General features: G+C 42.0%; 1 protein-coding gene across 4 annotated transcripts in view; it reads left to right on the top strand.

Moving 5' to 3' along the window:
* Positions 1-22684, top strand: part of SCAF8 (SR-related CTD associated factor 8) — a 438319-nt gene that overhangs the window by 129340 nt on the left and 286295 nt on the right. For all 4 annotated transcript variants that reach the window (XR_012318088.1, XM_073672436.1, XM_073672438.1 and 1 more), the window contains 6 exons: positions 591-744; positions 2957-3087; positions 4881-5057; positions 7973-8046; positions 8854-8980; positions 20063-20191. Coding sequence is in view for 3 of the 4 variants with exons in the window: in XM_073672436.1 (XP_073528537.1) it covers positions 591-744; positions 2957-3087; positions 4881-5057; positions 7973-8046; positions 8854-8980; positions 20063-20191 (792 nt within the window). In the remaining variant the exon portion in view is untranslated. The remainder of the gene's footprint in view (positions 1-590; positions 745-2956; positions 3088-4880; positions 5058-7972; positions 8047-8853; positions 8981-20062; positions 20192-22684) is intronic.

Genomic DNA, 22684 nt, shown 5'->3' with positions numbered 1-22684 from the left:
GTTGCAGTAGTCGAGGCGGGAGATGATGAGGGTGTGCATCAGTGTTTTTGCAGATTCATGGTTGAGGAATGTGCGGATCCGGGAGATATTTTTAAGTTGGAGTTGGCAGGAAGTGGAAAGGGCATGGATATGTGGTTTGAAGGAGAGTTCAGAGTCCAGGGTTACTCGAGGCAGCGATCTTGAGGGACTGGGGAGAGTGGGCAGCCATTGACATTGATAGATAGGTCAGTTGGGGGGGTTGAATCAGATGGCGGAAAGATGATGAATTCTGTTTTGCCCATGTTAAGTTTTAGAAATCTGATATCTGTATCTAGTATGTAACCCCTTCTTATGTACAGCACCTTGGAATCAAAGGTGCTATATAAATAAATAATAATAATTATATACTGATGGAAGTTAGATTTGTTTTTTTATGGAAATTTTTCTTAAGGGTCCACATGTAAGAAATATTAAGGGTCAGTTAACATGCACTAGGCACATGGGAGAGGATTTAGTATTGAGAATTAGTATGCACAAGATGATTCATACTGAATAATTAGTTTCTTTGTCCAGCCTTTGTAATATGTATGTATTGTAATGTCTGCATGCAGAGCAAGATTGTACGAGTCCTGAACCTGTGGCAGAAGAATAATGTGTTCAAAAGTGAGATTATCCAACCACTGCTTGATATGGCCGCTGGTATTCCTCCTCCCGTAGTCACCCCGGTCTTTCCTAGTACTGCCGCAGCTCTTGGCAACACGCCAGGTAAGATCTTTATTAGTGTATTATTCTAGTGCCCAGCGTCCTGATGCTAGGTTCAGTCTCTCATCCTATGTAAGAAGCATCTCTCTGCTCTCCTCACATGTCTTAGTGAATACTCTCATTCTTCATGGAACAACAATCCGGGAGCTTATATTCATCTCTTGGAAATGTATCAATGAATTGATACCTGGAAGTTACTATTGTCCTAGTCTAAGGCTATGTGCCCACGATGCAGAAATGCTGCATATTTTTTACGCTTCTCCCTGGCGGGAAAATCGCATGCGGATTTTACATGCGGTTTTCCCGCCAGGTAGAAGCGTATGTGAGGCGTCTTTGCAGCGTCTTTGCATGCATTTCCGCATGCGGGTTATCAAGCACTTCTCCAAGTGATTCAAGCATCACTTGAAAAAGTGCTTGACAACTTGTTCACACTATATAAATCCATGCAACCGGCATGGATTTATATAGTGTGACCAAGTAATAGTTAAAAAAAAAAGGAATAAGAATGGTAAAAAATAAAAAAATAAAGTTTATACTCACCTACCGATGCATTCTGTGCCCCGTCCGGAGTCTTGAGCGGCTCACGCTGTTGTGTGCAGGACCTTCGGTGACGTCATTGAGTCATGTGATCGGTCACATGACTCAATGACGTGGCAGGTCCTTCACACACCTCGCGACGGCGGGAAAACACCGGGAAGACATCAGAAGATAAGTATAAACTTTATTTTATTCTTTTTTTTACAGGTTCTTTGGTACCCAGGTCTGGATGAGAGTCTCCTCTCCTCCAGACTTGGGTACCATCCGCATGCGGAAACGCAAAATTAATGAACATGCTGCTGATTTTTGACCGCAGCATATACGCTGCGGAAAAATCCGCAGCATGGGCATTGACATTGCGGAATGCCATTGGGGACCATGGGGTGCGGATATAAATGCGTTTTACAAGCGTTTACGCTGCGGAAATTCCGCAGCATATACGCTTGTAATACGCAACGTGGGCACGCAGCCTAAATGCAGGGTCCTACACAATCTGGCTCTGCCAACATAATTGAACAGTGTCGGGAGTGTGCGGGGCACATCCCCAAATGGTAACAACCAGTTGTCAGTTTATTATTTTTCTAATAGGAATAACAGAGGAACAATGGAAAGTTGAGTTTTAATAAAAGATGCTTGTTGCTGGAATGGTTGTTTTTTTTTGGATACAAAATTTGGTGAAACTAAACTTTTAAGGAGTTCTACTTAAGACTTAAAGGGGTTGACCCATAAACAATATGTATTACCTATTCACAAGATAGATGGCAAATGTATATGATAGCTGGGAGTCCAATCGCAGGGTCATGCATTAATCATGAGAATGGGGGCCCAAAGTCCCTTGTGTGAATAAAATATAAATTTGAATGAGCAACCACTGTATAATCAGGGCTGTGGAGTCGGTAAGCAAAACCACCGACTACGACTCCTCAATTTCCCTGACTGCCATCTCAGACTCCACAGTACGGCCTCACTACTGAGCGTGCAGCACAGATTCATGTCAACTAAATGTCAAGATCTTTAGATCAGGAACAGAACAGCCATTTATAGGACATTTCACAACTTTACCAAATTCTTCTGAAAACATTCAGAGCACATACTGCATTGTACTACTGTACCCAATTTATCATATATTTTAGAAGTTTGAGTCTGTCCATTTTATACCAGCCACGACTCCGACTCCACAGCCCTGGTAAATCTAGAAGTGTGATACAGACCGCACAATAGTGTGATACCCCATGGAGGGAGAGTAGGAGAGTGCCGGTTACGCTCACCTGGTGGAGTTGTGATAGGCACAACTATGTAGGCATGAAGAAAAACAGCTGCTGCTGCCCCGTGGCTGGTGGATAAATCCTCCAGGAGATATTGGATCCAGTTGGATGAACACATAGGTGGGCTGTGCTGCTGGACGAAATCAATTCTTCAGAAATGATGAGGAAAAGGCTTTTTATTCATCATAGTTTCTGAAGAATTGATTTATTCCAGCAGCACAGCCCACCTATGTGTTCATCCAACTGGATCCAATGAACAACCATTGGCTGTATTCGTTGTCCATTACAGTTTGAGACAGTTAATGGCGCAGTGATGCTTATTTGCTAGGAGAGAATGTATAGTCTTGATGCACAATATAAAATATTTGTTGTCCATGATTTATTTTTATGCATAATATTACTTTTGTTATTAGGCACTCCAGCAACCCCTGTTACCCCAGCAAATCTAGTTCCAGGTATCCCTGATCCATGGATTGCTCAGATAACCAGTACAGATACGCTTGCAGCAGTGGCACAGATATTACAGAGCCCTCAGGGACAGCAGGTAATGATATTTTAGCCATCATATCAGTATGTTAATCGCCTGCTAAGCAGGGAACATAATACGCCTAAAATAATCATATAATGTCTTATTCCTTTCTGTCTCTTGTCATGTTTTATATCTCATAAGCAGCTTGTGTCTGTCCTCTAGGGGTGATCATAGATATTCCAATGCTGTAAATTACATGATAAATTGAAGCAGTTATTCACCACTTTTATATACACTGCTCAAAAAAAAATGAAGGGAACACTTAAACAACACAATGTAACTCCAAGTCAATCACACTTCTCTGAAATCAAACAGTGCAGTTATGAAGCAACACTCATTTTGAATCAATTTCTCCTGCAAATGGAACAGACAACCGGTAGAAATGCTAGGCAACTAGCAAGACAACCCCTATAAAGGAGTGGTTCTGCAGGTTGTGACCACAGACCATTTCTTTGCGCTTATCCTTTTTTGCTGTTATTTTGGTCACTTTTGCATTTTGTCATTGCTCTCACCCCTAGAGGTTACAGTAGCATGAGGCGGTGTCTACAGTACAACCCACAGAAGTTGCTCAGGTAGTGCAGCTCATCCAGGATGGCACATTAATGTGAGCTGTGGCAAGAAGGGTAGCTGTGTCTGTCAGCACAGTGTCCACTGTTTCAGGCCTGTACACCAGGAGATGTGGAGGAGGCCGTAGAAGGGCAACAACCCAGCAGCAGGACTGCTACATCCTCCTTTGTGCAAGGAGGAACAGGAGGAGCACTGCCAGAGCCCTGCAAAATGACCTCCAGCAGGCCACTAACATCCATGTGTCTGCTCAAACAGACTCCATGAGGGTGATATGAGGGCCCAACATCCACAAGTGGGTATTGTGCATACAGCCCATCGCCGTGCAGGGTGATTGGCATTTGCCAGAGAACACGAAGATGGGCAGATTCGACATTGGCTCCCTGTGCCCTTCACGGATGAGAACAGGTTCACACTGAGCACATGTGACAGAGTCTGGAGACGCCTTGGAGAACGTTTTACTGCCTGCTACATCCTCCAGCATGACCAGTTTGACAGTGGGTCAGTAATGGTGCGGGGATGCATTTCTTTGGAGGGCTGCACAGCCCACCATGTGCTAGCTAGAGGTACCCTGACTGCCATTAGGTACCAGGATGAGATCCTCAGACCCATTGTGAGACCATATGCTGGCGCAATGGGTTCTGAGTTCCTTCTGATGCATGACAATGCCAGGCCTCATGTGTCTGGAGTGTGTCAGCAGTTCCTGCATGATGAAGGCATTGATGCTTTGGACTGGCCTGCTTGTTCCCCAGACCTGAATCCAATCGAGAACATCTGTGAGATCATGTCTCGTTCCATCCACCAACGCCACATTGCACAACAGACTGTCCAGGTCCAGATGCTTTAATCCAGGTCTGGGAGGAGATCCCTCAGGAGAACATTTGGCGCCTCATCAGGAGCATGCCCAGGCATTGTAGGGAGGTCATGCAGGCACGTGGAGGCCACACACAATACTGAGCATTATTTCCTTTTCTTGAGGCATTTACACTGATGTTGGATCAGCCTATAATTTGATTTTCCACTTTGATTTTGAATATCATTCCAAATCCAGACCTCTGTGGGATATTAAGTTTGCTTTACATTGATTATTTTTATGTTTTATTGTTCTCAATGCATTCCACTATATAATGAATAAAGATTTGCAACTGGAATATTTCATTCAGTGATATCGAAGTGCTCCCTTTATTTCTTTGAGCAGTGTGTTTGTGTATATATATATCTTAATGAACTTTTCTTTTTATCAGCTTCAGCAGTTGGTTCAGTCCTTGCATGTTCAGCAACAGAAACCCCAGCCCTCACTTCTGCAGGCTCTCGATGCTGGCTTAGTGGTTCAATTGCAGGCTCTCACTGCTCAGCTCACAGCAGCAGCTGCTGCCTCAAACACGCTCAACCCCTTGGAGCAAAGTGTATCTTTCAGTAAGGTATGATGCGTGCTACATATTTCCTATTGATTGGTCAGTATATGTACAAAACAAAGTCAGATTAGCCGTCCTATACTTTATATAATGGTATACCTAGCCTAAATGGATATGTCTTTGCACTTTACTAATTTATTTTTGCTGATCTTTAAATTGCAATCTTAATAAGGTGCTAGATTCAGCGTATAGAATAGACATTTTGAACCTGAAACTGTATAAATCTGAAGTGTTTACTTTAAAAAATAAAGGGGGCATCTTTATTTACTTTAGGTAAATATTGGCTTGGCATACACAGAATGGCTACTTTATAAGAGACACCTTTTAATTAGACACATGATCCTGAAGCACACAATAAAATATTTATATTAATATGAATTGTATCACTGAACCAAATCACAGTCTTTGACATATGTTTACATCAAAGGTCCTGTCCCTTACTTTGATGCGGGCTCCAACGCTGAACCCGCATCTTTCCCCAGACGTTAATAGCCGCAGGTGTAGCAGTGCTCCAACCAGTTAAATCCCACGGTCAATCACTGACAGCGAGATTTAAAGCGTGTCGGCCGGAAATGCATCACAACTCCCTCCCATCAGTGCTCCTGTCATGTGATTGGGGGGCGCCGATGGGTTGTCATGACAGCGGGGGGGTCTGTAGAAGACCACCGTGCCTCTCATTGCAAATATCCTGTGAATGCCGACTCGTGGCCAACGTTTTAGGAGATTTTTGCTATACATAGCAGAGCTGAAGCCCTGTTATGTATAGCAAAGGCGATCGGACGATCACAGCTTCAAGTCTCCTAAGGGGACTATTAAATACAGTAAAAAAAAAAAAAAAAACACAACGGTTCAAATCACCCCTCCTTTTGCCCCATTGAAAATAATTTAAAAAAAACACATATTTGGTATTGTTGCATTCAGAAATGTCCAATCTATCAAAATATAAAATAAATTAATCTGATCGGTTAACGACGTAACGAGAAAAGAAAAATCTAAATTCCAGAATTACGTTTTTTTGCCCACAGCAACCTTGCATTAATATGCAGTAAGAGGCAATCAGAACATCGTATCTACCCCACAATGGTATCAATGCAAAACATCAACTCAGGGCACAAAAAATAAGCCATCACCCAGCACCAGATTCCAAAAAATTAAAATGGTACAGGTCTCAGAAAATGACGACATAAGCAAATTTTCTTTTTCTTGCAAGTTTCGGAATTTTTTTCACCACTTTAAGCAAAAAACCACATAGCATCTTATATACAGCATGTGCCCCAAATAGCCTCTACTATACAGCATATGCTCCACACAGCCTCTGATATACAACATGAACCCCCACATGGCCTCCAATATACAGTATGAGTCCCCCTATATACAGCATGAGCCCCACATAGTCTCCAATATAAAGTATTAGCGCCTACATAGCCTCCAATATACAGTATTAGCCCCACATAGCCTCTAATATACAGTATTAGCCCCCATTTTATACAGTATTAGTCCCCCCAGATGGCCTCCAGTGTACAGTATTAGCCCCCACATGGCCTCCAAAATACAGTTTTAACCCCCCCCACTTAGCCTTCCTATATACAGTATTAGCCACTACAATTTACAGTATTAGCCCCCTACATAGCCTCCAATATACAGAATTAGCCCCCCAACATAGCCTCCCTATATACATTATTAGCCCCCCACATAGCCTCACTATTATATACAGTATTAGCCCCCACTTATATACAGTCTTAGCCCCCCACATAGCCTCCAATGTACAGTATTAGCCCCCCACATAGCCTCCAATATACAGTATTAGCCCCCTACATAGCCTCCAATATACAGTATTAGCCCCACAGCCTCCCTGTATACAGTATTAGCACCCACAATTTACAGTATTAGCCCCTACATAGCCTCCAATATACAGTATTAGCCCCAACAACAATACATGCTCACCTGCTGCTGCTTCCCTGGCGCTCTGCTCCTCTCTCCTGTGCACTGAGTCTCAGCCACAGCACGATAAAATGACATCATCATGTCTGCTGTCTCACACCCTGATTGGTGGAAGATGGAGCCGCGACCCCATGCTCCACCAATGTATTCAGTGCTGTCTGCATCCTCAGGATGTAGATAGCGGTGACCGGATGGGGGAGGGCATGGTGCGGTCCGTGGGCCATTGTTTTAGCACTTTGGCTGTCTCAGTCCGCGGGGCCAGACTATAGTTTGCCTAGATCTGGTTTGGGTGAATTCATATTAGAATGGGAATTTCAGGCGCATGATATCAGACAAAGCGTGGTCATCAGTGCTAGACTAGCTGGGGCCAGGATTTGAAAAACTCGTATTCATCCTGTTTACATAAGCCACTCACCCCAGACGAAGCCGCTTTCAGCCGGTGATACCCTCTTTCAGGGGTTTCAGTCACGCACCCTCCTTGTTCTAGGCATGTTTGGTTTGTATTGCCATCCGCCGTTCTTTTATAATGGTTAATGCAATGTGTATGTTATGTTCTGATAGGTTTCTATCCTAGGTTCTCATAACTAACCTTTTTATGATGTATTGATGCTTATTTTGATAAATGTATTTACTAGTATTTGTCTATTCCTATTTGATTCATGGTACCGACTGACCATTTGGTTTTTAGTATATACTCTTCATGCCTGCCATCTTGCTTCGTGTTTTTAAAATCGGTATGAGGTTAATAAGCAGAGTGATGCAAAGTGCTTGTTTTTGCTAGCATTATCAGACAATACCCATCTAAGAAGATGGGAAAATCCCTTTAACTATTAAGGGTTCATAAGTCTGGGCTCTTCTGTGCACAGGACATATTTGCAGATAGCTATGCATTGTTTAGCTTCGGTCTGTCTCTCCCACCACCCTTATATGATGCTTTAATTATGGAGGCTCAATTCTGCTTTGCATTTTTATATTACCAGAAACTGATGGATCATTTTGATTTTGGGGATGAGAATTTACAGAATGAAGACTCAAAAAAGGATGCTTCACAAATGTAAAGAATTTTTCTATTATAAAATGTTTTACTTTTTATATATACACATTTATAATGTTATCTGAAAATAGAAGAACACATTTGGCCTTAAAATTTAAAAAGAGAACACAGATTTTATTAAAACAAATCTGTGAAATGATATGTAGGCTGGTGCTCCATGGTGACATTTGGTTGTACACAGATCACAGTGAAGTCTCCGGAGTACCACAATCTAATATGTTCCTATGTGGTGGGTGTCCATCTCTGACGTCATCATATACACATTTGGATATATTTAGTTTTTGTTCATGTAGCAATTTTACTGTGACTCACATTGTAACCTGAAGTAATTATGGAGGACCAGAAATAATATTTGTGCTTTCGTAGGAGCTGCTAGAAATATTCTTCTACATTAGCAGACCACCAACTATTTCCTACAAACATTTGCAAATTGACACTATCAGAACTGAAGTAGCAAACTTTGTGAAAACCGAAATTTGTGTCAGCCTCAGAAGTTGAATTCTATTATATTCTAGTTGCAGTCAATGTTTCTTGGTAGTGAGAGGGTTAAAGACTATGTAAAGCTATCATTTATCGTGTGTTACATGCACGTTTTTCTTTATCTTGTGTAATTGTGTTTTCCAGCTATTTTTTATCAATTCCCTTCCTGTGTAAATCTATAATCAGATTCACCTTTCGAGCAGTAGAGATGCAGGATGTAAGCTTGTGTTTAGAACCGCCTGTGTTCATGTTCTGCTTGTTAGGTTGCCCTAACACTACAAGATACTGATTCTGAACCACCCGACTACCATTTGTTGTCTTTTTCAGCCCCCATGTTCCAGATTCTATGAACAATTCACTTTTCCATCAGCTTGCGGAGCATTTGCAGCAGCAAAATCTAGAGCATCTACGTCATCAGTTCTTGGAGCAGCAGCAGCAGCAGCATACACCGAAGGTACGTTGTCTGTAAAGTAATACTGCGTTCACATGTAAAAATGTGGTCTTCCATGGATGTTTCCGAACTTCCAGTTATAAAAACTCAATGAGAAAAGAATACTTTTATGAAAAAGATGAACTGAGCAAATCAGCCCAGTTCAGCTTTTTAATCAATGCCATTTTGTCTCCTTTATTTATGTTTCTGTTGTTTGGTCTTTACAGAAAATTAAGTGTACGTGCCCACGATCAGGAATGGTAGCGTTTTGGATGCAGCATATTTTCGCTGTGTCCAAATGACTGTGTTCTACATTGCAAGCACAGTGGATGGATTTATAGAATCCCATGCCCGCTGTGCTTCTATTTAACGCTGCGTAAACTTACCAGCGGTGCGGGTTTATGAGCCACAGAATATGTATTTCTGTAGCTGCATATTTTCCACAATAGAATCTCATAAGATGCAATAAATCTGCATATTACCTAAATCCAAGTGCGGTACTTAGAACGCAGTGTTTTTGACGCAGCGAACATACGCAGCGTCCAATAACGCTACTATTCCTGATCGTGGGCTTGTACCCTTAAAGAAATTTAATCTTAAAGGGTCAATGTAGGATTGCTGGAATAGATTCTACTTTTCTGTCTCCATCATCGCCATAGACTTTGAATGGCGTGGCAGGGCACATGCTTTACCATCGCTTTATTCAGACTCCTATCTGTACCTCTGCACTATTCACAACATGTGAACAGAACCTAACCTTTGGATGGTTTTAGAAAATACAGTGACAGCCATATCAAAGAAAGAAACTTTCCTCTCTTTAGATCACAGTTTACAAGGTCCATGTACAAAGTAACAAAGTAAATACCAATTAAACAAGTTATCCAATATTTGTGACAGTCCAGCATTTAACCCCTTCATGATTGATGACGTATATACATTTGTGTGAAAAAGTGTTTGCCCCCCTTCCTGATTTCTTACTCTTTTTCATGTTTGTCACACTTAAATGTTTCAGATCATAAAACAAATTTAAATATTAGACAAAGATAATACAAGTAAACCAAAAATGCAGTTTTTAAATGAAGGTAGGTCTTTATTATTAAGGGAAAAAGAAATCCAAACTTACAGGGCCCTGTGTGAAAAAGTGATTCCCCCCCCCATAAAACATAAATTTATTTAGGTTTGTCACATCTTTGTGAAGCTGAGTTCAATTTCCCTAGTCACACACAGGCCTGATTACTGCCACACCTGTTCTCAATCAAGAAATCACTTAAATAGGACGCGCCTGACCAAGTGAAGTAGACCAAAAGATCATCAAAATCTAGACATCATGCTGCGGTCCAAAGAAATTCAGGAACAAATAAGAAACAAAGTAATTGACATCAATTAATCTGGAAAAGGTTATAAAGCCATTTGTACAGCTTTGGGACTCCAGCAAACCACAGAGAGAGCCATTATCCACAAATGGCGAAAACATGGAACAGTGGTGAACCTTCCCAGGAGTGGCCGGCCGACCAAAATTACCCCAAGAGCACAGCGACGACTCATCCAAGAGGTCACAAAAGACCCCACAACAACATCCAAAGAACTGCAGGCCTCACTTTCCTCAGTTAAGGTCAGTGTTCATGACTCCAGCATAAGAAAGAGACTGGGCAAAAATGACATGCATGGCAGAGATCCAAGACCACTGCTGAGCAAAAAGAACATGAAAGCTCATCTCAGCTTTGTTAGAAAACCTCTTTATGATTGCCAAGGTTTATGTCCCATTACATCTGGTGTAGAAGTAACAACATTTCAAAAAAGGAACATCATACCAACAGTAAAATATGGTGGTGGTAGTGTGATTGTCTGGGACTGTTTTGCTGCTTCAGGACCTGGAAGATTTGCTGTGGTAAATGGAACCATGAATTCTGCTGTCTACCAAAAAATCCTGAAGGAGAATGTCCGGCCATCTATTTGTGACCTCAAGCTGAAGCGCACTTGGGTTATGCAGCAGAACAATGATCCAAAACACACCAGCAAGTCCACCTCTGAATGGCTTGAGAAAAACAAAATTAAGACTTTGGAGTGGCCTAGTCAAAGTCCTGACCTTAATCCGATTGAGATGCTGTGGCATGACCTTTAAAAGGCGGTTCATGCTCGCAATATGACTCCAATGTGACTGAATTACAACAATTTTGCAAAAATGAGTGGGCCAAAATTCCTCCAGAGCGTTGTAAAAGACTCATTGTCAGTTATTGGAAATGTTTGATTGCAGTTTTTGCTGCTAAGGGTGGCCCAACCAGTTATTAGGTTAAGGAGGCAATCATTTCTTCCACACAGGACCCTGTAGGTTTGGATTTCTTTTTCCCCATAATAGTAATAAAGATCTTCATTTAAAAACTGCATTTTGTGTTTACTTGTGTTATCTTTGTCTAATATTTAAATTTGTTTTGTGATCTGAAACATTTAAGTGTGACAAACCATGCAAAATAATAAGAAATCAGGAACGGGGCAAACACTTTTTCACACCACTGTATTTATGTCATCAGCCGTGTCCCTGCTTTTGCAAAATTTGGAGCCTGCATCTTTCCCTGAACTTGATGGCTGATTTTATTAGCCTTCAAGTGCCTCCAACAGCGGGTGGTGGATCCATGATCGATCACTGACAGCGGCATTTAACACAAGCTGGCTGGAAGCGCGTCATTGATCCTGCCCATCGGCGCTCCATTCACGTGATCGCAGGACGCTGATAGGTTGTCATTACAGCTCGGGAATCTGCAGAATACCCCCGTACCTGTCCTCACAATCCACCTGTGAATGCCAGCCCGTGGCCGACGTTCCTAGGAGATTGTGATCTTTGCTCCTCATAGCAGTGCAGCAGCACTGCTGTGTATAGCACAGACGATTGGACTGCTTCAGGTCTCCTAAGGGGACTATTAAATAAAGTAAAAAGTGAAAGAAAAAAAAAGATTTAAAAAAACACAAAAATTCAGATCACCCCTCCTTGAGACCCATTGAAAATAAAACAATTAGAAAAAATACACATATTTGGTATCACTGCGTTCAGAAATGTCAGATTTATCAAAATATAAAGTAAACTAGATGGTGGCCCGATTCTAATGCATCGGGTATTCTAGAATATGTCTCCCGACGATGGCGTATTTATTTTAAATCTGCCGCCAATTGGCCGGAGACCGTGTTTAAATTTGGCGCCACAATCGCAGATTGGTCGCGACGGCCGGCTGCGAGCAAGCAGCAGAGCGGTGTTTAAATTTGGCGCCGATATCGCTGATTGGTCGCGGCCGGCGGCTGCGACCAATCAGCGAACCGTGTTAGTGAGGACCGGGGAGCATCCACCTGCCTTATAATGCCCCATGCAGGATGTCGCTTCCCCCCACCCCCCACCCACATAATGCCCCATGCATGATGTCACATCCCCCCCCTCCTTTATAATGCCCCATGCAGGATGTCACTCCCCCCCGCACCATATAATGCCCCATACAGGATGTCACATTCCCCTCTCCCTTATAATGCCCCATGCAGGATGTCACATCCCCCCCTCCCTTATAATGCCCCATGCAGGATGTCACATCCCCCTCTCCCTTATAATGCCCCATGCAGGATGTCACATCCCCCCCTCCCTTATAATGCCCCATGCAGGATCTCACTCCCCCCCCACCATATAATGCCCCATGCGGGATGTCACATCCCCCTCCCTTATAATGCCCCATGCAGGATGTCACATCCCCTCCTCCCTTATAATGCCCCATGCAGGATGTCACATCCCCCCTTTCCTTATCATGCCCCATGCAGGAAGTCACATCCCCCCTATATAATGGCCCATGCAGGAAGTCACACCCCCCCCCCATAGTGCCCCATGCAGGATGTCACCCCCCCCCTCGTTTATAATGCCCCCTCCACGATGTCACACACCCCCACCCCACCATTTAATGCCCTATGCCCCCATACAATAAAAAAAAAAATCCAATACTCACCTCACTTCTCACCTGCTGGTGCTGCCGCAGCTCTGGACTCCTCACGCGCGCCGGCATCTTCCCGCTCTGCGCTGTGACCGCTCAGGAGAGAGCGCGGTGGAAAGACGTCACCGCGCCCTCTGACCTGAGACATCACAGAGCTGCAGCGGAAGAGACAGAAGCTGCTGCGGAGGCACGGGGAGGGGTAAGTATTGCGCCGGGTGCTGATCTCCCGACGGTAGCCGCATGGAGGTCAGCGGCGCCTCCGGTCAGGGGACTTATGCTGCGAGCAGCCGGCTGCATCGCCGCTGACCTCCATGCGGCAGATGAGCCGCTAACGGCCGCCATCTTTTTCTGAAATGCCGCGTCGCTGATTGGCCACAGCCGGACCAATCAGCGACGCGGGATTTCCTGGACAGAAGGACAGACAGACAGACAGACGGGATAAGACAATTATATATATTAGATTAATCCGACCTGTAAGCGGCGTAATGAGAAAAAAATCAAAACGCCAGAATTACTGTTTTTTCATTGCAGCAATATTGCAACAAAATGCGATCAAAACATCGTTTCTACCCCAAAATAAAACCGTCAGCTCGGTGCGCAAAAAAATAAGTTCTCATCCAGCCCCAGATACTGAAAAATTAAAACGCAATGGGTCTTGGAAAATGGCGAATAACGCAAAAACTTTTTTCATACAAATTTTTTAATTTTTTTTTCACCACGTAAATAAAAAATAAACTATACATCTTTGGTATCTGCATCCTTGTACTGGTTTGGGGAATCATATTGCCTGGTCAGTTTTACCATATTAAGAACATGGTAAATAAAGAAAAAAAACAATTTTTGAATTGCACTTTTTTTTGCAATTTTACCTCACTTGGATTTTTTTTTCCGTCCCACAAAAAGCAAGCCCTCATATGGCCATATTGACTCAGAAATAAAAAAAAAAGCTATGGCTCTTGGAAGAAGGGGAGCAAAAAATATAAAACAGGAACATTGTACTTCATATTAGTGGTAAATTTAGTTTGATTTTTTTGCATTTATTTGTGAAAATAATGGAATTTTGGCAAAAATGTTGCAATTTTCAAACTTTTAATTTTTAAGCCCTTAAACCAGATCACACAAAATAGATAAGAAATAACATTTCCCACATGTCTACTTTACATTAACGCCATTTTTGAAACATTTTTTTCCCTTGGAATTTAGAAAGGTTAAAAGTTTATCAGCAATTTCTCATTTTTCCAACATCATTTTCAAATCCAACCGCTTGAAGTGACCTTGAGCGGCCTATGTGACAGAAAATACCCAAAAGTGACACCGTTTTACCAACTGCACCAGTGCTCAAAACCACATTCAAGAAGTTTATTAACCCTTCAGGTGCTTCACAAGAGTTAAGGAATGAAAAAATTAACATTTTACTTTTTCCCACAAAAATGTTGTTTTTGCCCCAAATTTTGCATTTTCACAAAGGTAAAATTAGTCACCAAAATTTGTTGTACAATTTCTCCTGAGTATGCCGATACTCCATATGTGGTGGAAAACTTCTGTTTGGCGCATGGCAGGATTCGGAAGGGAAGGAGCACCGCTTGACTTCTGAAGCGCAAAATTGTCTGGAATCGAGAGCGGACGCCATGTCGTGTTTGCAGAGCCCCTGATGTGCCTAAACAGTGGAAACCCCACCACAAGTGACCCCATTTTGGAAAGCACTCCCCTCTAGGAATTAATCTAGATGTGTGGTGAGCACCTTCAATCGGCTAGTGCGTCACAGAGTTTTATAACGTTGAGCTGTGAAAATAAAAAAAACACATTTTTCCAACAAATATGTTGCTTTAGCCAGAACATTTTCTTTTCCCAAGGGTAACAGGAGAAAATAAACCATACAATTTGTTGTGCAATGTCTCCTGAGTACAGTGATATGCCATATGAAAACTCGAAAACTACTGTTTGGGTGCACGGCTCGGAAGGGAATGGACGCCATTTTGACTGGAATACGATGTGGACGCTATGTCACATTTGAAGAGCCCCTGAAATGCTAAAACAGCAGAAACACCCACGAATGACAACAATACCCCATATGTGGTCAAAAACTACTTTTGAGGCACAGTGCAAAGATCAGACGGGAAGGAGCGCCATATTGGAGTTCAGATTTTGTTGTTATGGCTTGAGGGTGCCATGTCACAATAGTAGAGTCTCTGAGGTGCCAGAACAGCAAAACCCCCTCATAATTGACCCCATTTTACAAACTACACCCCCCAATGAATTAATTTAGGAGTGCAATGATCATATTGACACAACGGGTGTGTCTCTGAATTTTATACCATTGGGCGGTGAAGAAAAAAAATTTACCACAAAAAATAGTTTTAGCTTGAGCTTTTACATTTTTAAATGGGGAAAAGGGTAAAAATGGCTCCAGAATTAGTTTCACAATTCAACTGAACATGGCAATACTCCATATGTGGCTGTGCAGTATTGCTTAGCCACACGACGAGACTCGGGAGGGACTGAGCATTATTTGACTCTTGGAGAACAAATTTTCCTAGAATAGTTTGTGTACTCCATATACAGAGCCCCTGTACAGTACCAAAAGAACAGAATACCCCCTTTAAGTGACACCATTATGGAAATTGCACCCCTATGGGAATTTATCTATAGGTGTAGTGATGATTTTCACTCCATGGGTGTTTTTCAAAAAACAAGTAGCAATGGATGTTGCTGAGTGAAAATTGCAAATCTACTATTGTTTTCCCAGTACTTTGTAGTGACCAGTACGTTGTGCCCATCTTGTGCTTCTGGAGGCACACACCCCGTAAATTAGGCAGGCTCTCATCGCTACCGGAATGCTAAACATGGACCTTAAATGTGGTTTAGGCACACTGTGGGGCTCAGAAAGGAGGGGGCATTTGGATTTTGGAGCACAGAATTTGCTGGACTTTTTTAGGGGGTGGTGGTTGAGCCATAGCGCTTTTGCAGAGCCTTTGTACTACCAATAACGTGGAAACCCCCTATATTTTCGTTAACAGATGACGGACCTGAGTGGGGACTAGCTTTTTTGTAGATTGAGTTGAAGCTTTTATTGGGAATATTTTACATAACATTTGGGATTACACCTATCCGGCACTGTACACTGAGCACATATTTTGGGTTTTCCATCTAAATCTCTAAATGACATGATTCAAATGAGATCCCCAAGTGATCCATTCACTATAATGAGGCAGCACAGTTACTCTGGACTCTGTCTGGCCTCTGTTCAGCGGTGTCCTTCTTTTTAGAGGTGCACAAAACTGTGACCGACTACACTTTCATGCACTCCTTAACCCTTTCATGACCTTGGCCGCATCCATATGTCCAGGTCGGTAGGTACTCACCGACCTTGAACATATGGATACGTCCAGGTGATTTAGCGCGCACAGAGGCTGTGCACGTGCTATCGCTGTCAGGTGTCAGCTGATTCTGACAGCTGACACCCGACACTCAGTGCCAGGAGCGTTGCCGCACCATTCCCGCATTGTAACCACCTAAAAGCTGCAATCAAAATCGATCGTAGCATTTAGATAGCAGACAGAGGTAGGAAGCCCCCTCTGCCCTTGGCTTGGCACCCCCCACAACGTCATTGCAGGGGGGGGGCAGTCGTTGCTATAGTGACCCAATGTCATCATGACATCTGGGTCACCAGAGTTAGCAAACTTGCTAGATCATGCTCAGTGCATGATCTAACAAGTTTGTCTGTCAGTGCAGCACTGACAGTTTGTATAGCATAGGAATTCTCCTGCATTCCTATGCTATATAACTGATCAGCATGCAAAAAGTGAAAGTCACATGGTGGGAAAAAGTTAAAAAGTAAGGAAAATAAATGTAAAAACATATAATAAATAAATAAATAAATAAAATAATAATAAAAATATATTGTACCCATAAATAAATATTTTTCTGAAAAAAAATATAAACAAAAAAGTACACATATTTGGTATCGCTGCGTCCGGAACGACCCGACCTATAAAACTGTCTTAACTTTTTTTTAGAAAAAAAAAAAACGAGGCAAAAAACTATGCTTTATAATCATACTGCTTAGCAAAAAGTGAAATAAAACGTGATCAAAAATAGGAATGTAAATGAAAATGCTTCCGCTGAAAATTCCATCTTGTCCCGCAAAAAATTAGCAGCCATACAACTCCATCAGTGGAAAAATAAAACCGTTATAGCTTCCAGAATATTAGCGATGCAAAATTATTTTTTCTATAAAATAGTTTTTATTGTGTAAAAGCGCCAAAATATAACGAAACTATATAAATGTGGTATCACTGTAATCGTACTGACCCGAAGAATAACACTACCTTATCAATTTTACCAGACACGAAACGACATAAGAAAAAAACCCCAAAACAATTCCTGAATTGTTGGTTTTTGTTCATTTTGCCTCCCAAAAATCAGAACAGAAGATGATCAAAAAATCTCATGTGCCTGAAAATGTTACCAATTAAAAACGTCAACTTGTCCCACAAAAAACAAGCGCTCACATTACTCTTTCGGGCGAAAAATTGAAAAATTATAGCTCTCAAAATATGGTGATGCAAAAACTGGGTTTTGCAAAAAAAAAAAGGACATTTTAGTGTGTGATGGCAGCCAAACATAAAAACCTGAGATAAATCTGGTACTGCTGTAATTGCACCGACCCGAAGAATAAAGTAGTCTAAATCACTTATACCGCACAACGAACATCGTAAAAAATTAAATAAAACCGATTCTTCACCTGCTGTTGATTTGTTCATTCGGCCTCCCAAAGATCACAGTAAGGCTCGGCTCACATTTGTCCTGCGCTCTACTCTGAGCCCTTACACCAGGGTTTCCTTGTAGATCTCTGAAATAATTGATTCAGACAGAACCTCCAGCGGAAAATTTCCTACACCAGGGTTTCTGTGTAGATCTCTGAAATAATTGATTCAGACAGAACCCCCGGTGGAAAATTTCATATAATGAGGCAGATGGAGGCACCGTGGACGATGTCACGCCTGTTATCCGGCTGTGTTGGGTTTTTTTGACGTGTATAAAAGTGATGTCGAACACAGTTTTGTGCACCTCTGAAATAAAAAAAGACACCGCTGAACAAAGGCCAGACAGAGTTCATAGTTACTCTGCTGCCTAATTATAGTGAATGGATCTCTCGGGGGTTTCATCTGAATCACATCACTCAGAGATTTAGATGGAAACCCCAATGTAATTGCTCAGCATAGAGTACAGGATAAATGTGATCCCAAATGTTATGTAAAATCTTCCCAATAAAAGCTTCTACTTAATCCACAAAAAAAAGCCCGCACTCAGATCCATCATCTGTCAATGGAAATTTAAGGGGCTTCCACTTTACTGGTAGTACAAAGGCTCTGGAAAAGCAAAATGGCTCCTTGCCCGCCAAAAGAAATCAAGTGAATTCTGTGCTCCCAAATCCAAATCCCTTCTGAGTCCCAGTATGCCTAAACCGCAGTTAGTGTCTACATGTTTGGCATTTCTGTAGCGATGAGAGCCCGCCTAGTTTATGGATGCATGTCTCCAGAAGAATGAGCTAGGTATAACATACTGGTCACTACAACGTACAGGTCACTACAACGGCAGTTTGCAATTTTCACTCAACAACATCCACTGCTGCTTGTTTCTGGAACACATACAAATCGTCACTACACCTGTAGATAAATTCCCAAAGGGGTATAATTTCCAAAATGGGATCACTTGAGGGGGGATTCTGCTCTTCTTGCACTTTATATATGGAGTCTGCAAACTATTCTAGAAAAGTCTGCACTCCAAGAGGCAAATAGCGCTCTGTCTCTCCCGAGTCTTGCCGCGTGGCTAAGCAGTACTGTACAACCACATATGGGGTATTTCTACATTCAGCATAAATTGTGGGACAAATTTTGGTGCCATTTTTACCCATTTCACAGTGTGAAAATGAAAAATCGGGGGCTAAAACAACATTTTGGGGGTAAAAATGTAATTATTTTTTTCTTCTCTGCCCAATGGTATAAAATTTTGTGACCCACCTGTGGTGTCAATATGATCACTGCACCCCTAGATGAATTAATTGAGAGGTTTAGCTTGTAAAATGGAGTCTCTTATGGGTAATTCTGCTGTTGTGGCCCCCAGGGGCTCTGCCAGTGTGACATGGCACCCTCAAACAAGTCCAGAAAATCTGAGCTCCTTCTCTTTTGAGCTTTGCACTGTGCCTCAAAAGTAGTTTTGACCACATATAGGGTATCGGCGTACTCAGGAGAAATTGCACAACAAATTTTGGGGTCCATTTTCTCCTACTATCCTCGTGAAAATGAAAAAGTTTGGGGCTAAAACAACATTTTTGTGAGACATATATTTTTTTCATTTTCACAGATCATGGTTGTAAAATTCTGTGATGCACCTGTGGTGTCAAGCTCATCACATGTCTAGATAAATTCCAAAAAAGGGGTCACTTGTGGGGTTTTTCCACTGTTTAGGCACATCAGAGGTTCGCCAAACACGACATGACACCCACAGACCTTTCCATCAAAGTCTGCGTTCCAGAATGTCACTCCTTCCTTTCTGAGCCCTGCCATGCTCCCAAACAGTGTTTTTCCACTTTAGTTTTGGGGGTGACTCCAAATCCAGGCCTCCATTGGTTAATAAATTTGATTTCCATTGATGATTTTTGTGTGATTTTGTTGTCAGCACATAAAGTATTCAATGAGAATATTTCATTCATTCATATCTAGGATGTGTTATTTGAGTGTTCCCTTTATTTATTTATTTTTTACTATTTTACTTGGTCCCTGTGTAGAAGTTCAACTTTCTCTGATTGCTGGTCTCATACATTGCAATAAATACTGTAAGTATTGCAATGCATGAGAAGTGTCAGTTTTACACTGACAGATCGCCTGTTAAGACCCTTCTTCTGGGTGAGTCTAACAGGCGACCGTAGCTGGCAGACCCGGAGGTCATCATTTGACCTCCAGTTGCCATGACAACCCTCGGTATTTACCGTCGGTGGATGTGAAGGGTTAATATATTTTTGTACAAACACATTTGGAGATACCTGAGACTTACATTCTTTTTTTTGTAACAATGTTATACTCCAGCAATTTGCATGCTGAAAAGTAATGTTTGGTTCATAATAAATATCCTCATGCATATCTAGATGACCACTCAGGAGAGCCAGGATATGATGTCTGAGTCCGAAAACTCTGCTACTCCATCACAAGATGACAGTCAGGCCTTTATGGAGAAAGAGGCACAGCTCCACAGTTCTTTATCATTACAACAAGAGGTAAGGCTGCTTCACTTTGATCTCTGGGGAAGAAGAATGTGACATTGCTCTGCAAGGAAAGATGATTATTCTTCTGCACTGCATGATGAGAAGAATGGAGCAGTACTGTTACACTATGCAGGAAAGGCCACCTAAGCTACAAGATGAGATTATTTGGGAGAGAGGTGTCCAAAATCATTGTGTTCACATCTCTGCATCCAGGTTCTTCTATTTATACCATGTGTATGGCCAAAACTTCCAGTCAGCAGCAGGAAGGCAATGGGAATGTGCATTTTATGAATACCTAGCACTCCTGCCTTCTGAACGGACTCGTTTTCGGCTGTGCAATGTTAACATTTGGCTATGTTAAAACAAACCTGCCAATTCTCTAACCATCACTTCCTCACATAGCAGAAAATCACACGTGCAATAATAGCACATAGACTTTTTTTTTACCTGTGTGCAGTATGTTGTTCATACGGACAGCACGCTAAACAGAGATACATCCTTAAAGGGAATCGGTCATCCCAATTTAGCGTTTTTAGTTAATACTATGGGCAGCCCCTATGTCCTCCCGCGCTCTGAAAAGTTGCACACCTGCGCACAAGAAAATTGAAGACACTGCCCTGAGAAGGGCGGAATAGTGCACAGGAGAAACAGCAGGCATAATGCATAGGCGTGGGATTTCCGGCTGCGCACCTGACTTAAAAGGCAAGCAGGGAAAAGGGGGGAGGAGAGGTCCAGTATAATACAGAGGAGGCAGTCTTATCTTCCAGGCAGCATACGCCCCATAGCCTGGAAGATCAAAACGGAAAAAGATGATTTTTAATGAACAAGTCATCCTCAAGGAGGCATACAGGTATGGCTAGTTTCATCTTTATACAAGCTGTATGCCCATATTATTAGCTAAGAACGTTCAAATGGGGTGACAGATTCCCTTTAAGATGTTAGTTTTTAAAAAGTATTACACAGAAGCAACTAAGTGTTAGATCTCTGAATCAGTGAATCTGTCAATATTTTATGCTGCTCCTTTTAAACTGACTTTTGAGGTTTTCTGTCGGCTTTGCCATTTTTCCAAAAAGTAGGCACAGTAGGAACCCAATAGATTCACTAAAATTTTTGCTAAAAATTTACTTAAATTAGAGTGGAAATTTACCCAACTTCTATCTAGCTCAGATTTCAGTCTCTGTCACATAAATAGCCGAAAGAAGCGGCAAATTTATTAAAAATAGGAGCGCGACTCTACTTACAGTGGGCATTCAAGACTGCTTGTATTAAAAGCCAGGCTTGATGAGTTACCTCTAGTGATGGGAGAGCAATAAAATGTTTGGCTACTTGTTGTTCGACTCGAACAAATTAGAATGCTTGAGTGCTTGGTCCGAGCAACGAGCCCAATGTAAGTCTATGGGAAACTCGAGCATTTTTCCAGCGGCCCACCCCGGCGGTCTGCAGAGGGCCTAAAAATTGCCCAAATCGATGGGAACAGTGCTGAAATGACATGGGAACAGCATGGGGAAGACCCCTAGAAGCATCTCTGACTCCCAGGTCACTGCTGTCAACAATGTTGTCAGAGTATTATGCCACTTTTACGGACTCACAATAAAACTAAACCAATATGGATTTTCCTGGGAAAATGTTAAGGAACATCCTTTCCAGGGCAATGACTTGTATATAAGGCAAAATAAATAACCAAAAACAAAAATAATCCTCCACACCTTGGGCTATGTTCACATGTAGAGTTTTTGATGCGTTTTTGCACTTTTGCATTTCTTTCAGCGGTGAAAAATACATTCATCAGTAAATGTAATTTTATCATTTTACTACCTTATCTGGCCATGTGATGTGTGAGATATGATCAGACACATCCTGTTTCATTTATGAAGGATGGACTCTGAAAGTCACAAAGCCTATTTTTATAGGGCCAGCAGTCAGCCCTCGCTATTGTAAGAGAGCCATCAGCCGGCTATTCTTTGTTGTTCCCATTATTAACGACTGGGTCTCCTATACTGTTATGGCGTATGCAGTGACTGTAAGGGATGCCAAAAATTTGGACGCACCCCAATACCCTTTTGAAGAGACATAGAGGAGAGCCTCAGTAAAAAAAAAATGTTCCCATTATAAAGGAGTGGGTCTCCTATAGTGGTAATGCCCATGCAGTAACTGCAAGGGCTGCCAAAATATAAGAAAAACCCCAATACCAATTTCAAGACACATAGAGGTGGGCCTCAGCAATGACATGTTCCCATAAGAAAGGAGCGGTTCTGCTATACTGTTATAGGGTATGCAGTGAGTATAACGGCTGCTAAAATTTATGAAAACCCCAATACCAATTTCAAGACACATAGAGGTGGGCCTCAGCAATGACATGTTCCCATAAGAAAGGAGCGGTTCTGCTATACTGTTATAGGGTATGCAGTGAGTATAACGGCTGCTAAAATTTATGAAAACCCCAATACCAATTTAAAGACACAGAGTGGTGGGCCTCAGCAACGACATGTTCCCATTAGAAAGGAG

The sequence above is a fragment of the Phyllobates terribilis genome, unplaced genomic scaffold (assembly GCF_046119375.1).
Source record: "Phyllobates terribilis strain yellow unplaced genomic scaffold, ASM4611937v1 Scaffold_3__8_contigs__length_932513732, whole genome shotgun sequence".
Taxonomy (NCBI): domain Eukaryota; kingdom Metazoa; phylum Chordata; class Amphibia; order Anura; family Dendrobatidae; genus Phyllobates; species Phyllobates terribilis.
Note: the sequence above shows the minus strand (reverse complement) of the source record. Positions and strands in the feature narration are given on the sequence as shown.